Source organism: Hypanus sabinus, chromosome 11, assembly GCF_030144855.1.
Source record: "Hypanus sabinus isolate sHypSab1 chromosome 11, sHypSab1.hap1, whole genome shotgun sequence".
In the NCBI taxonomy this organism is placed as follows: Eukaryota; Metazoa; Chordata; class Chondrichthyes; order Myliobatiformes; family Dasyatidae; genus Hypanus; species Hypanus sabinus.
The window spans coordinates 62105779-62122183 of record NC_082716.1 but is presented as its reverse complement, the minus strand read 5'-3'; the positions used below and the strand labels follow the sequence as shown (position 1 = coordinate 62122183).

General features: G+C 40.1%; 1 protein-coding gene across 4 annotated transcripts in view; it reads left to right on the top strand.

The window, feature by feature from the left end:
• Positions 1-16405, top strand: part of smg7 (SMG7 nonsense mediated mRNA decay factor) — a 119335-nt gene that overhangs the window by 60277 nt on the left and 42653 nt on the right. For all 4 annotated transcript variants that reach the window (XM_059984476.1, XM_059984477.1, XM_059984478.1 and 1 more), the window contains one exon: positions 7587-8007. In XM_059984476.1, coding sequence (XP_059840459.1) covers positions 7587-8007 — 421 coding nt within the window. The remainder of the gene's footprint in view (positions 1-7586; positions 8008-16405) is intronic.

Below are 16405 nucleotides of genomic sequence, written 5' to 3'. Positions count from 1 at the left end.
CCCATGACTGCACCTTTGGTTTGGAGGAAGTGGGAGGAGCTGAAGAAGAAATGATTGAAAGTGAGGACTCGTTCTGCCAGATGGAGGAGAGTGGTGGTGGAGGGGAACAGGTTGAGTCTCTTATTTAAAAAGAAGTGGAGAGCTTTAAGGCCCTCCTGATGGGGATGGATGAGTATAGGGACTGAATGTCCATGGTGAAAATGAGATGATCTGGGCCTCTTACCATATCCCTCCCCTTACTCAATCTCTGTCTCTGTCTGGAGACAGTTTATCTACTGATATCTTTTATAAACCCTTTGATTCGCACAGCTACCAAGGCTATGCTTCTTCCCACCCTGTCACTTGTAAAAATGCTATTTCAGTTCCTCTGTCTATGCTACATCTGGTTTTAGGATGCTTTTCATTCCTGATCTACTGATGTCCTTCTTCATAGAAAGGAGATTTCCTTCCTGCATCATCAACACTGCCTTCACCAGCATCTCTTTCATTTCACGCACGTCTGTCCTCACCCCATCCTTCCAGCACCCCACCGGGAATAGAACTCTTCTTGTCCTCACCTACCACCCGAGTAGCCTCCATGTCCGACACATAATTCTGTGTAACTTTCGCCATCATTAACAGGATCCCCTTACCAAACACATCTTTCCCTCCCCCCCCACCCCCACTTTCTGCAAGGATCACTCCCTAAGCAACTCCCTTGTCCATTCATCCCTCCCTACTGATCTCCATCCTTGCAAGTGAAACAAGTGTGATACCTGTCCCACACCCTTCCCTCACTCCTATTCAGGGCCCTAAGCAGTCCTTCCAAGTGAAGCAACAATTATCTTGTGAGTCTGTTGGGGTCATCTGCTGTATCCTGTGCTCCCGGTGTGGCCTCCTGTAGATTGAGAGACCACTTCGCCAAGCACCTACTCTCCATTCGCCAGAAGAAGCGGGATCTCTTGATAGCCACATATTTGAATTCTATTTCCCATTTCCATTTCGACATCTCAGTCCATGCCCTCCTCTATACTGTTGCAATGAGGCCACACCCAGTTAGAGGACCAACACCTTATGTTCCGTTTGGGTAACCTCTAAACTGATGGCACAAACATCAAATTCTCAAAATTCTGGTAATTGCCCCTCCCCCACCCACATACCACCTTTACCATTCATTCCCATTTCCCTCTCTCACCCTATCTCCATACCTACTCACACCTCCCTCTGGTGCTTCTCCCCCTTTCCTTTCTACCCTCTTCTATCAGTTTCCCCCCTTCTCCAGTCCTTTATCTCTTTCATCTATCAGCTTCCCAGCTCTTTACTTCACCCTCCTCCCAGTTTCACCTATCACCTACCACCTTGTACTGCTTCCTCCCCTCACCCCCACCTTCTTACTCGGACTTCTCATCTTTTTTCCAGTCCTGATGAAAGGCCTCAGCCTGAAACATCGACTGTTTACTCTTTTCCATGTATGCTTCATGGCCTGTTGAGTTCTTCCAGCATTTTGTGTGTGTGTTGCTTGGATTTCCAGCATCTGCAGATTTTCTCATGTAACTGCTCAAACTGGTATTGTCTGTGCAATATTGAACAGAGTTGGTCTTGTTCATTTAAAGAGCCTTTTAAGTTCATTTATCATTCAGCCATACATGAATACACCCAAACGAAACAGTGCTTCTATGGGGCCAAGGTGCAAAACACAGTCAGACACAGCACAAGGTGCATTTAGCACAAATAATTAAGAGGTTTACAGTAGAATATGGCATTCATAGATAATGGATTTTATACCCTAATAATCAACAGAAGGTAGAATGTGGCCAACTCTCAAATGGCTGTAATCCATTTGTCCTTGATATTCAACCTTGTATCTTTTAAACATAGACAAATCTGGCAATAAGGTCTCATCTAACCCTCCTTTGGAAGAAAAGAATGAAAGAGTGTAAACTATCACAAGTGCACTTAACAGTTGGAGATTGTTTAAAACAAACTGCAGAAATTGGAAATTTGAATCAAGTACCAAAAAATGCTGGAATCTCTCAGCAAGAAAAATATTTCAGGTCAAGAATCCTTTAGAATTTAGGCAAATGAGAAAACCATTTTATCTTAAGCTACACGGAAGATGAGTACTGAAGGGAGTACAGGGTGCAGGCCAAAATTGTCATGTTAACAATTGCTTTAAGAAATTAGTCAGACATAAGAGAGAAAATAGTACTACAACTGTTGGGGTGAGGTTTAAAACTAAAAGTGGTAAAATTAGGGAAAAACACAGTATCTAACATTGCTTTTTAAAGTTTAGTGTTACCACAACAATTTGGGTCTGGACCCTGTCATATATAGCCTGTGTTCTCTCCACTACCCCCTTTCTTTGCAACTTAAAACATGAATTTTTACATTTTTCCAGTGATCATGACCAGAAATTTTGAATATACAGTGCTTTGTAAAAGTATTCAGCTCCCAATCCTTTGTTCATATAAATGAGTATTACAACCAGGGATTCTGATCATTGTAACTGAGAGTTTTCATTTGTGAATCATATGCTCCCTTTTCACAATAGAGTCCAAAATGCAGGGAAAATTGTATAAAATTAAAAACCAGAAGTTCAAAAACTGAATTGTCAGCAGTTCAAAAGGATTCATCCCTCCTTTTTCAATACTTAATTGAACCACCTCTCACAGCAATGACAGTAACAGCTTCGGATAAGTCTCTATCAGCTTTGCACAATGTGATGGAGCAAGATTTGTCCGTTCCTCCTCGCCAAATTACTCAAGCTGTGTCAGGTTAGTTGTGGAGCGACAGTATACCACAGTTTTGAGTTCTTGCCAGAGTTTGATCAGGTTGAGATCAGGACTTTGATGGGACCACTGAAGGACGTCAATTTTCTTCATTTGACGCAACTCCATGGTTGCTCTGGCAGTGTGCTTTAGGTCATTGTCCTGCTGAAGGACAAACTTCTTCCCCAGTTTATGCTTTCTAGCAGATGTTAGCAGGTTTTTAATCCAGGATCTCTCTGTATCTAGCAACATTCATCGTCCCATCAATCCTGACCAGATTTCTAGTCCCTGTTGTTGAAAAGCATCCCCATAGCATGATGTTACCTCTACCGCACCTTATTTTAGGAATGGTGTTACCTGGCTGATGTATAAATATTAGATTTATGCCACACATACTGTTTAGTATTGAGGCCAAAAATTTCCACTTTAGTCTCATCTGCTCACAAGACAATCTTCCACATCTTTACTGCATCTTCTAAGTAATGCTTTGCAGTGTCTTAATGGGCAAAGGTATGCTTTCTTTTTAGCCAAGGCTACTTCTTGTCGTTCTTCATAAATACTCTTTTTGTGCAAGGTCTTGGTGATTGTGGAACAATGAACTTCATATCCAGGTGCAGCCATTGACTTCTGCAGCTCTCTCAGAGTGACTGTTGGGATTACAGTAGCCTCTCTTAAAAATGCCATTCTCCTTTGGTTAGTTTAGAGGGCAGCCTGACCTAGGCAATGTAGCTGTGGTTTCATATTTTTTCCATTTTTTCATGATGGAATGCACTGAGCACCAAGGTATGTTCAGTGCTTTTGAGATTGTCTTGTACTTTTCCCCAGATTTGTGCATCTCTATCATTTCCCTAACTTGTGTTCAGTGCTGTATTGTCTTCAGTTCGGTTTGGTCTTGAAAATCTACCATACTGTTGAATTTACACAGAAACGGGGTATTTATTCCTATGAATTCATTGAAAACATGATCCTCCAATTTTCTATATCTACAAATTGGGTGAGTTGGTGAAGTAATATAATATACCTAAGGAATGTTAGCATGGTAATTACAATGGGGATGAATACTTTTTCAGCTGCACAATTTTAGTTTTTAATTTTTAGTAAATTGCTGACAGGTTTTGGAATTTTGATTTGACACGATTTGCATTGTTTTTTAGATAAGCTCAACAAATCCTACTTCAATACCTCATTTTTTTTAACTTAGAAAATGAGACATTGGATACGTTAACCGTTATTGATGTAATCCCGATCTCTGTATCACTATCATTGTTACGTTTATCTATTTGAAACTTAAAAAAAAATTGATAAAGAAAATGAGACATATAAATGTGAAAACAGTTGTGGGGGCTAAATACGTTTTCAAGGCACTATATCTCTAGCCACAAATACTTTTTGGCCTGCTGATTGTTACTAGTATTTTCTGTTTAGTACATCTAACAATCTACTCTAGTTAAGACGTTAGAGCAGAATCAGTCTATTCAGCCCATTGAGTCTCCTGTCATTCCATCATGGCTAATTAATTATCCCTCTCAGTCCCATTCCCCTGCCTTCCCTACATAACATTTAAGTTCTGGATGTTATATTGATACATTTGCAATTAAAAAAAAATTATGTAACCCCCTGGGTCACCTCAGGCTCGCTCAGCTCGTTCTCGTCTAGGGGGGAAGCAGCCTTCGGCCCCGCCAAACTGGGTAATCAGCTGGTGTGGATGCTGTGTGATGTCCCTGCCTCGCCCAAAAAACAGACAGTACACCATAAGCGATTAAATGAGTACAATTTATAAAGGTTACTATAACTAAGTGATTAATAACGATACAGTATATATGAAGAGAAAAAATAAAGAAAAGGCGCCAAACTTATCAAAGTCCAAACCACTTCGTGCACGACTGTTGGAGCTCAATTACTGAAGTCTTCTGGCCACCATTCGATCCCCTCCCAACTCCTCGACTCGCAGCTCAGGACCCTCCGAGTGGTCAACCAAGAACATCTAGCTTCATCCCCCCCCTCCTCGGAGTACCTCCTGGCCTCGGACCCCCACTTGGGGTCCGTTCCTCGCCCCGCTTACAGCATTGCATCCTCTCTCTCAACCCCCTCGCGCCGATCTGCCCAAGAGCCCGTCAACAAAAGCTTACAGACTCAGAAGAAAGAACATTAATCCCCATTTGGTTTACAAAGGAATACAATTCTCCCAGCACTCTCTAAAAAGAAGCATTCCTGCTAGTTAACAAACAAAGAAGCCCTTTTGATTACATACCTAGTAACAAAGAAAAAAGAAGAAACCCCCTTTACAATTATAATACTGAAATGCATGGAAAATAAATTCTGTATATGTATCTCAAATGTATAGGTTAAGGATTTATTAAAAAGAATTGATTTGGAGGTACGCTGCTTTTTACTGAGTTTATAAATAGGGTGTATTTTAAACCGGGACAGACTAGGTTACTTAGCCCTTAAAGCCACATTTTTATACCTGAACTCAATCTGCAAACTTATTTTACTTTCTTACTTTCTTCATGCTTCATAACTCAGCCTCAAAAAATCTTAGTTCTGGTTTTCAAGTTTATCAAATGACACACTCAAAACTTTTAGAGAATGAATATTTCAGATTTTATTTTTTTTATTTTAGCAATACAGTGTGGAGTCGGTCCTTCAAACCATGCCGCCCCAGTGATCCCTGACAAACCCGATTAACCCAATCACAAGACAGTTTTACAATGACCAGTTAACCTACCCAGTATGTCTTTGGATTGTGGGAGGAAATCAGACCCAGAGAAACTCCATGTATTCCAGGGAGAGGACTCACAGCGATTTCTTACAGAAAGGCACCAGAATTGAACTCCAGTACGCCCCGAGCTGTAATAGTATTGCACTAACCACTACACTACCATATTTTCACACACTTTATTTGAAGAAAGTAACCCAAGAAGAATGACCAGGTGCAGGCCAGCAGTCCCTTGAACCTGCTATCACATTGAGTAAGATTACACCTCATTTGATCTGGTCTCATTCACTTTACTTTCTGGCCCTTATTATCCTCCAATGCCCTTCAATCCATGTCTCCAAACATCAAAAGGTCATATCTTTAATTTTCTTTCAAATATTGCAACCAAGGAGGAAGAGGTTAGTTTTTTTTCATCTCTAATATTTGTGTTTCAGGGCAAAAGTATTTAAAGTTTGTCCAATGCTTAGTGAAAGAACAATAATAAGGACAATGAGTAGGAATATACTACTTGATATCACCCCTGAGTTTTAATTTTACAATTGCCCTTATTCTGCACTTTTCTTTAGAGGAACCAATTTCTCTCATCTTCCTTAGTAAATCAGTGGATCATCTTAAACAATTAATACTCTTTGATTTACTATACCCAATTAAATTCAATTTAAATACTCTACTCGCTTAACACTTATAACTGTGCAGCTCAATACAGTTTCATTGCCATATTTAAGATGGCTGATGACACCATTGTCATTGATGGTAATGAATTAGCATATAGGAGGGAGATTGAAGCTTTGCCACAACAACCACCTCTCACTCGATGTCAGCGAGACAAAGGAGCTGATTACTCACTTCAGGAGGAAACTGGAAGTCCATGAGCCAGTCCTCATCACGAATCAGACAAAAAGATCACCAACTTTAAGTTCCATTTCAGATGATCTATCCTGGGCCCAGCAAAAAGTGCAGTTATGAAGAAAGCATGGCGAAGGTTCAGCATAACATCTAAAACTTTGAGAAACTACAGAAATGTGGTGGAGAGTATAATGACTGGTTGCATGACATCGGTATGGAAACACCGATGCCCTAAATGAATCGTACAAAAAATAGTTGATCCAGCCCAGTCATCATGGGTAAAGACCTCCCCACCTTTGAGCACATCTATATAAAGTGTTGTTGCGGGAAAGCAGCATCCATCATCAGGGACCCCCACCACCCATGTCATGCTCTTTTCTAGTTGCTGCCATCAGGAGGAATGTACAGGAGCCTCATTACTCACACCACCAGGTTCAGGAATTGTTATTACCCCTCAACCATCAGATACTTGAACTAGAGGGGATAACTTCATTCAACTTCACGCCTCATCATTGAACTGTTCCTACAACCTATTGGATTCACTTTCAATGATTCATCTCATGTCCTCAATATCTGTTGCTAATTTATTAATATTATTTCTTTATTTTACTTTTGTATTTGTACATTTTGTTGTCTTTTACACATTGGTGTTTGTCTTGTTGAGTGCCGTCTTTCACTGATTCTATCGTGGCTTTTGGATTTACTTAATATGTCTAAGAAAAACAAATCTCAACATTGTATATGATGACATAATGCCCTATAATGAAAAGTAACTTTGAACAGTTTAGTTTATGCAAACCATCATAATTTAATCCTTTTATTCCCTTAAATTATAATATAATCACTTTACTTCACTTTGTATATAAAGAGGTTGGACAAACTTGATTGTTTACTCTAGAGCATGAGGGGCTAAGGAGAGACTTGATGAGGCATGTAAAATTATGAGAGCCAGTGATATGATGGAAATATGAAATACTGGAGGAGATAGCGGGAGAAAGTTTGCAGGAGATTAACCTGGTAGGATTGGTAACCTGGAAATTGGTAGGTGCTTGAAATTCACTACCAAGGAAATTGGTTTAAGCAGATAAGGTAGCAATGCTTAAAGGGCATTTAGACACATGAGTAAGTAGGGAAATGAGGGCAGGCAGAATGTGCAGTTTAAATTAATATTTTCATCAGTACATACACTGAGGGAAGAAGGCCCTTTTCCTGTACTGTTCTATGTTAGTGTAAATTATATGTACATATTTTCTTGCAATTTCTTTATTTCCTAGGCTTATCCAGAGCAGAAATGAAGAAGGGAAACTAATGTTCATAACTGACATCCCAGAACTGGCTAATGAAGAGCCTTCTGAAATAAAGGATAGTCTGATTTTGCTGGAATCTCCATTTTCAGAACCAACTGAGATTAGTCAAGGTTTAAAGTCTGTTTTGTCATCAGGTAAGACTCAGAGTAACAGTTCAGAAAATGGAGAAAAACTGGTTACCTTCAAGGAGAATATCAAACCACGAGAACAGAACCGGAATCATCATCAGAAAGAAGGCATGAAAGAAAGATGGGACTTTAACAAAGGAAATGATATTACAAATAAAATGGATGTAAAAAGAGATAGCAATAAAAGAAAGACTGAACCAAAGAAAAATAATCAGGACAAGAACCTGGAACATGCTCGGAAACAGAATGTGGCGGTGCAGGTAAGGGCTTGCTTTCTAGATTGAAATTATGCAATTTCTTGAGATGGAAATAAATCTTTCATTTAGAAATTAATTGCTTCTAAAAGTTCAGTGGCAGGGTTGAAATCTCATTTTGAATAACTTGATTGTGACTAAGAGAGTACTGCACTTTCATGCTAGTCAGTGCATTTGTTTTACTGTATCATAATTTATCTCAACGTACAGATGAGTTCTGGAAGTATTAAATTAAGGCATTCACTGGTGTCACTGATTCATGCAAAAGCAGCACAGTATAGTTATCCTTGATGTTCTGGCTGATGACTAAAACTAATCACTATTTCATTATTTGTTGCAGCTTGCAATGTGCAATTTACTTTATCTTCTCTTAATGACAACATTAGCATCACTCAAAAGGAAAGCATTTATCAGGTCACCAAGTTGTTCATTTCCCTCCGTAGATGCTGCCTGACTTGCTGAGTTCCTCCAACACATTTTATGCATTGGGCTAAGTGGTTTAACTGGTTGCAGTAATGATCATCATGGATCACTGGCCATGATCAGCCAAATCTAATATAAAATAAGAAAATCGGGTTCTTTTATCTGAACAGACAGAATTTCAGTTTAATCTCTCATCAAGAGGTGGCACTGACACAACAGCATGTGCCACGTTAAAGTGCCAGTGTCGATTATAAGCTTGAATTGTGCAGTAAGACTATGAGCCTTTAGTTTTCTAAGTCTAGCATGAATATGTTGATGTTAATTTTTATTTAGATAGTATTTTAACAATTTTGATTACTCTATTCCAAAAAGTGGATAATAGTGATGTTTCTAAATTTTGTTGAAAATCCATAGTGTAAATGTAGAGTGAAACCAATAATGTGTTACATTATTTATTTGGGAATCCCACTAGTTCAGCAACTGAACACTGAGTGCTAATGTCCATACTCATAACAGGCCAGGGCTGTGGTTTCTGAGCTCTCATAAACAATGAGACACCCTTACCCTTGGATAGAAATAGCTTGAAAATTAGCTTTTTCTCCCAGCAGCACAGTACATTACAAACTTGACTTAAATTGTACGTAACCTTCACTACGAAATAAATAAAAATGGGATTCTGCAGATGTTGGAAATCTTGAAGACACGTGAAGTACTGCTGGAACTCACTAAGTCAGGCAGCATCTAAGGAAAGGAATAAACAGTTGAAGCTTCGGGTCAAGTCTCATCATCAGGATTGGAGAGAAAGGGCGAAGAATCTAGATAGAGGTGGGGGGAGGAGGATGTGCAATCTGGCAGGTAATAGGTGAAATCAGTTGAGGGATAAACTGAGTGGGTGGAGCAGAGGGATGAAGTGAGAAACTGGGAGGTGGAAGAGGTAATGATCTGAAGGAGGAGTATAATCTGAGAAGACAGTGGACCATGGGAGAAAGAGATGAAGGAGGGGCACCAAATGGAGGCGATGGACAGATGAGAAGGGGCGAGAGGGGAGCCAGAAAGAGTGAAAGGGGAGGGGGGAAGAAATTACTGAAAGTTAAAGAAATCAATGTTCATGGTATCAGGTTGGAAGAGGCAACCCAGACGGAATACAAGGTGTTGCTCCTCCAGCCTGGAAGTGGCCTCTTGTAGCAGTAAAGGAGGCCGTGGAATGACATGTCAGAATGAATAGTTGAATTGAAAATCCAGCCTTTTGTGGTGCCTTGACGAAGCCAACTCCAAATCTATGTCAGCTCTCACCCACACTGAGAGAATCAATTACAGTAGACCACCCCAACATACTCACAGGTGAAGTGGTGCCACACTGGGAAGGACAGTTTGGAGCCCTGAATGTTGATGAGGGAGGTGTGGTACTTGTTTTGCTTGCAGGGATAATTGCCAGGAGGAAAATCGCTGGAGAGGGATGAATGTACAAAGGAGTCACATGGAGAGTGATCTCTGTGGAAAGTGGCGAGTGAGGTGGAGGGGGTAGATCCCATTATAGTTAGCAGGAGTTATGGAAATGATATACTGGAGACAGAGGCTTGTGAGGTGGTAGGTAAGTTCAAGGGAAACCCTATCCCTATTGTGGGAGGATGGGGTGAGGACAAATGTGTGGGAAATGGAAGAGATGTGGGTGAGGGCAAGATTGATGGTGGTGAAAGGGAAACCCTGTTCTTTGAAGAAGGAGAACATTTAGCATGTTCTAGGATGGAAAGCCTCATCCTGAGATGAAGTAACAGAAAAGAGAATAACATTTTTACAAGTGACAGGGTAAAAAGAGGTATAGTCAAGATAGCTGTGAGTGTCAGTAGTTTTGTAAAGGATTATCAGAAGGTAGTTTGGCTCCAAAGATCAAAAAGGGGAGAGAGGTGAGAGGGGGCAAGGTGGAGCTAAATTAGATGAAATTGGAGAGCTCAGCATGGGTGGAGGAAGCAGTACTAACATTAGTGCAATTTGAGGGGAAAAAATAGACCAAAGGTTTTCAGGGTCATTTGTTGGCATTGGGATGGAAGCTGTGTTGAAGCTCCTGTCTCTCCTGCATGATGACAGCCACAAGAAGAAGGCATGGCCCGAATGGTGATGTCTCTTTCTTGAAACATGCCTGTTATAAATGAACCATATACATAGACATTATGTACTGGGGCCCCAGTTCCTCTGTTTTCATTAAATAGTATTCATTGGAAAACATCCAGTTATCTTGAAAGTGTACTAATTTGGCACCATCAAAGTCCCAGGTGTGCCAGATTAAATATTTTACTGCATCTTTAATCTTCAGCATAAATTACTAGTTCCATTAAAAATAAGTTTTTAATTCGTAATTGTAATTTGTCCCTGAATTGTTTTATAACCTGTTTTGATTTTTTAGGAAAGATTATCATAATTTAGTGCTCAGCTCAGAAACTTAGAAGTGGTCAATGAAGAATCTGTTTCACAAAGTGCAAAGATAATACAAGTTGACTTTATAATGTGCTAGGACACTTGTGTACAAAATCTGTCTTTTTGTTCTTTTAAAGATGTGCAAAACATAAAACATGACTAAAACTTAATGCTTAAGACAAGAAACTCTAGAAGACAAGGTCTAATTTAAACACAGGAAACTAGAGTTAAGTGAAGTGAGCTGGCCATGTTGCATTGGAGAGTTTCATTAAAAGGCCTGACAATGCTTAACGTTTAAGGATAAAATGCAGGAACTGCAGAAGTGAATGTGAACATTGCTTTCTGGAACAAAGTACAAAGCAAAATTTGACAGAGTTAATGGCTTACAAATGAAAGTATGTATAGTCTTATATTCAGAACGGAGGCACTTGATGTTTTCAGAAAATGTAGCAGGCCTGAACACTGGTGGAAGTTTAGAATTTAGTTTACAAAAAGGAGTAAGAGTTTGATGGAAAGTGGAAGTAGGAAGTACAAGTAAAGTTGCAAGGAAGATAGACTGCAGAACTATCTGCAAGTATGTTTTCTAAAAATTAGTGAAAGCAAATGTCTTGCAGTCAGAAAAACGGGAACTTACAAAGAGGAACAAAAATACTAGAGCAGTTTAACAAATACTTTGTGATCTTCATTTAAGAGGACATGCTTAACTTAAGAGGAATGTAAGGAAACCAATTGTCAGATGAGGTAGGGAAAAGAGTGCCCAGATATTAACAGTATACATCAGTGAGGAGGGAGTCAAATGAGACCTGTAAGCTTGCTGATAATGTTTAACTTAGTGGGGTAGTGAGGTGATGCAAAGAGCTTTTAAAGTGATTTAGACAATATGAATGGAAAAATATAAGGCAGGTGCAGCATAACAGAGATAAATGAAGTTAAGTTAGAGTATTACTTAAATGCTAATAGAAAAAAAATTGATGTGTTAACGGATTTGGTAATCCTGGTTAGTGAAAGCAAACATACAGCAAGCAATTAAGGTAAATAGGATGTTGATCTTTATTGCAAGGGTTTTCAATTTTCAAACATAGGAGCAAGGAATTTTGCAAAGATTGTCCATGTCCTTGGTGAGACTATACCTGGAGTATTGTGTGCAGATAGGATCTCCTTACTTAAGAATCTATATATCTGCCTCTGAACAAGTATAATCAAGGTTTGCCAGACTGATTCCTAGAATGGCAGGTAGGTGATTTGGGGAAAGATTGAATTGGCTAAGCCTGTGTTCACTAAGATCTGCAGAATAAGAGATCACATTGAAACAGCTAAAAATTCTTTCAGGATTAGACAGACTGGATATGGCAAGGATATATCTCCTGATTGGATGGTGTTGAGGTCAAGGGATTACAGTCTCAAGATATGGTACAAAACAGGACTGAGATGAGAAGAAATATTTTCACTCGTAGGATTATGAACATGTGGAATTTTCTCAATGCATAATGTAGTGAAAGCCAAATACGTTTACAAAGAGACCAATACTTTTCTAAACACAAAAAGTATCAAGTGATAATGAAAATACAGTTGGTATATGTATTGAAATGTAAGATCAGCTGTGATCTTTTTGAATGGGAAACTGTCTTGGAGAATTAAATGTCCTGCTGCTCCTATTTTCTACATTTCCATGTACACTGAGATAAAGGAATATGATTAATGACAAATCATTGTATTTTAAAAAAAAAATGCCAAATTGCATGTCAATAGTTAATGTCCATTTCAGAGCACTCTTAATGTAGGATAACCATAAGATATAGGAGCAAAAGTAGGCCATTCGGCCCATTGAGTCTGCTTTGCCGTTCAATCATAGGCTGATCCAATTCTTCCAGTCATCCCCATTTCCCTGCCTTCTCCCTATACCCTTTGCTGCCCTGGTTAATCATGAACCTCTCTTATCTCTGCCTTAAAAGCACCCTGTGAGTTGGCCTCTAGCTCGTGGCAACAAATTCCACAGATTTTCCACCCTTGGTGACTAAAATAATTTCTCTGCATCTCTGTTCTAAATGGATGTCCTTCAATCCTGAAGTCATGCCCTCTTGTCCTAGACTCCCTAGTATGGGAAATAACTGCCATATCTAATCTGTTCAGGCCTTTTAACATTCAGACTGTTTCTATGAGATCCCCTCTCATTCTCGTGAATCTTCTCTGAGCCCTCTCCAATGTCAGTACATCCTTTCTAAAATAAGAAGCCCAAAACTGCACACAATACTGCAAGTGTGGTCTCACGTGTGCCTTATAGAGCCTCAACATCACATCCCTGCTGTTGTATTCTTCTCTTCTGGAAATGAATGCCAACATTGCATTCACCTTCTTCATCACCATCTCAATCTGGAGGTTACCTTTAGGGTAGCCTGCACAAAGACTCCCAAGTCCTTTTGCATCCCTGCAATTTGAACTCTCTCCCCATCAAAAATAATAGTCTGCCCATTTATTTCTTCCACCAAACTGCATGACTATACACTTTTCAACATTGTCATTCATTTGCCACTTATTTGCCCATTCCCCTAAATATCTAAGTCTCTGCAGGCTCTCTGTTTCTTCAACACTACCTCTTCCTCCACCTATGTTTATATCATCGACAAATTTAGCCACAAATCCATTAATTCCATCATCCAAATCATTGACATCCATTGTAAAAAGCAGTGGTCCCAACACTGACCCCGTGGATCTCCACTGGTAACCGGCATCCAACCAGAATAGGATCCTTTTATTCCCACACTCTATTTTCTGCCAATTAGCCAATGCTCCCCCTCGCTAGTAACTCCCCTGTAATTCCATAGGCTCTTACCTTGCTAAGCAGCCTCATGTGTGGCACCTTGTTAGAGGCCTTCTGAAAATCCAAGTACACCATATCTACTGCTTCTTCTTTGTCTACTTTGCTTGCAGTTTCCTCAAAAATTGCAGTAGGTTAGTCAAGCAGGATTTTTCCTTTCAGGAAACTGTGCTGGCATTAGCTAGCCTATCTTGTCATGTGCATCCAGGTACTCCTTAATCTCATCCCTAACAATCAATTCCAACAACTTCCCAACCACTGATGTCAAGCTAACAGGTCTATAGTTTACTTTCTGCTGCCTCCCACCCTTCTTAAATAGCGGAGTAGCATTTGCAATTATCCAGTCATTTGGTACAATGCCAAAATCTACCAGTTCTTGAAAGATCATTGTTAATGCCTTCACGATCTCTGTAGCTACTTCCTTCAGAATCCAAAGGTGCATTCCATCAGGTCCAGGAGATTTATCCACCCTCAGACCATTAAGCTTCCTGAGCACCTTCTCAGTCGTTATTTTCACTGCATATACTTCACTTTCCTGACACTCTTGAATGTCCGGTATACTGCAAATATCTTCCATTGTGAAGACTGATGCAAAATATGCATTCAGCTCCACTGACATCTTTGCATCTCTATCTCCAGTGTCATTTTCTATCGGTCTTATAGTTACCCATATACTTAGAAAAGCTTTTAGTATCTTTGATATTAGTCGCCAGCTTCCTTTCATAATTTATCTTTTCCTTCATAATGATCTTAGTTTCCTTCTGCAAGCTTTTAAAAGCTTCCCAGTCTTCTATCTTCCCACTAGCTTTGGCTTCCTTGTATGCCTTCTCTTTTGCTTTTACTTTGGCACTGACTTCACTTGTCAGCCAAGGTAGTGTCCCTCTTCCATTCAAAAATTTCTTCTTATTTGGAATATATCCGTCTTGCACATTCCTCATTTTTTGCAGAAACTCTAGCTGTTCTGATGTCCTTCCTGTTAGTGTCCCTTTCCAGTCAACCTTGGCCAGTTCCCCTCTCATGCCATTGTAATTTCCTTTATTCCACTGAAATACCGACACATTGGAAATTAGTTTCTCCTTCTCAAATTTCAAATTGAACTTGATCATATAGTAATCACTGTTCTCTAAAGGTTCCTTAACCTTAAGCTCTCTTATCGCCTCCGGATCATTGCACAACACCCAATCCAGCACAGCTGATCCCCTAGTGGGCTCAACAACAAGCTGTTCTAAAAAGCCATCCCTTAGACATCCGATGAATTCTCTCTATTGAGCTCCAGTCCTGGACTGGTTTTGCCAATCCACTTTCTTATTAAAATCCCCAATGATTATCATGACATTGCCCTTCTGACACGGCCTTTTCTATCTCTTGCTGTAATTTGTAATCCACGTCCTGGCAGCTGTTTGGAGGCCTGGATACAACTGCCATTAAGATTCTTTTACCCTTGCCATTCCTTAACTCAACCCATAGAGACTCTACACCTTCCAATCCTATGTCATCCATTTCTAATGATTTAATATTATTTCTTATATACAGGGCCACACCGCCCCCCCCCCCCCCCCCGCCTACTCACCAATCTTTCTGATGCACTGTGTATCTTTGGAAGTTCAGCTCCCAATGGCAGCCATCCTTTAGCCAAGTTTCAGAGATGGCCACAACGTCATACTTGCCAATTTCAAGATAGCCCATTTTATTTCTTATGCTACATGTATTCAAATATAACATTTTCAGTCCAGTATTTGTTGCTTTCTGTTTTAATTGCACCACACTTCTATTGCCCCGTAACTCATCCCATTGGCTGTGATTATGCCTCATCACCTGCCTGCCCTTTCTGTCATCTCTGGTGCACACTATCTTTGATTTATTTCTGTTTTCCCCTTCCTCAGCCTTATCACTCCTGTTCCCATCCCACTCCCAAACAGCTCTGTTAAACCTGCCTGCTTGGATATTGGAACTCTTTGGGTTCAGGTGTAACCCATCCTTTTTGTACAGGTTGTATCTCCCCCAGAAGAGGCCCCAATGATCCAGGAACCTGAAGCCCTGCCCCGTACACCAGTCTCTCAGCCACACATTAATATGCCTGACCATGCTATTCTTGCGCTCGTCAGCACGTGGCAGAGGCAGCAATCCTGAGATTACCTCTCTGGAGATCCTGCTTTTCAGCTTCCTCCCCAGCTCCCTGAATTCTCTCTTAAGGACCTCCTCCTTTTTTCTACCTATGTCATTGGTACCAACATATAACATAGAACAGAGTACAGTGCAATACAGAAACAGGCCCTTTGGTCCACAAAGATGTACCAAACTAATTAAACTGGTAGTTACATGCCTAATTAAACTAAACCTTGCTGCCTACACAAGGTCCGTATCTCTTCATTCTTTGCACGTTCATGTGCTTATCTAAGAGGTTCTTGAATGCAATGCCAGTGCTGTTTTTGCCTCCACCACCACTCCTGGCAACTCATTTCAGGCACCCACCACGTTCTGTTTTTTTTAAAGTATTTACCCTACATATATCCTCTAAACACTCCCTCTCACATTAAATGCATGCCTTCTACTATTAAATTTTTCAACCCTGGAAAAAAGATAGCAGCTCTCTACCCTATCAATGCCTCTTATAATCTTTTTGACCTCTCTCAGATCTTACCAGATTCTGCTGCTCCAGACAAAACAACCCAAGTTCATCCAACCTGTCCTCCTAGCACATGTCCTCTAATCTAGCCAGCATCCTGGTAAACATTCCCAAGGACTCGATATCCT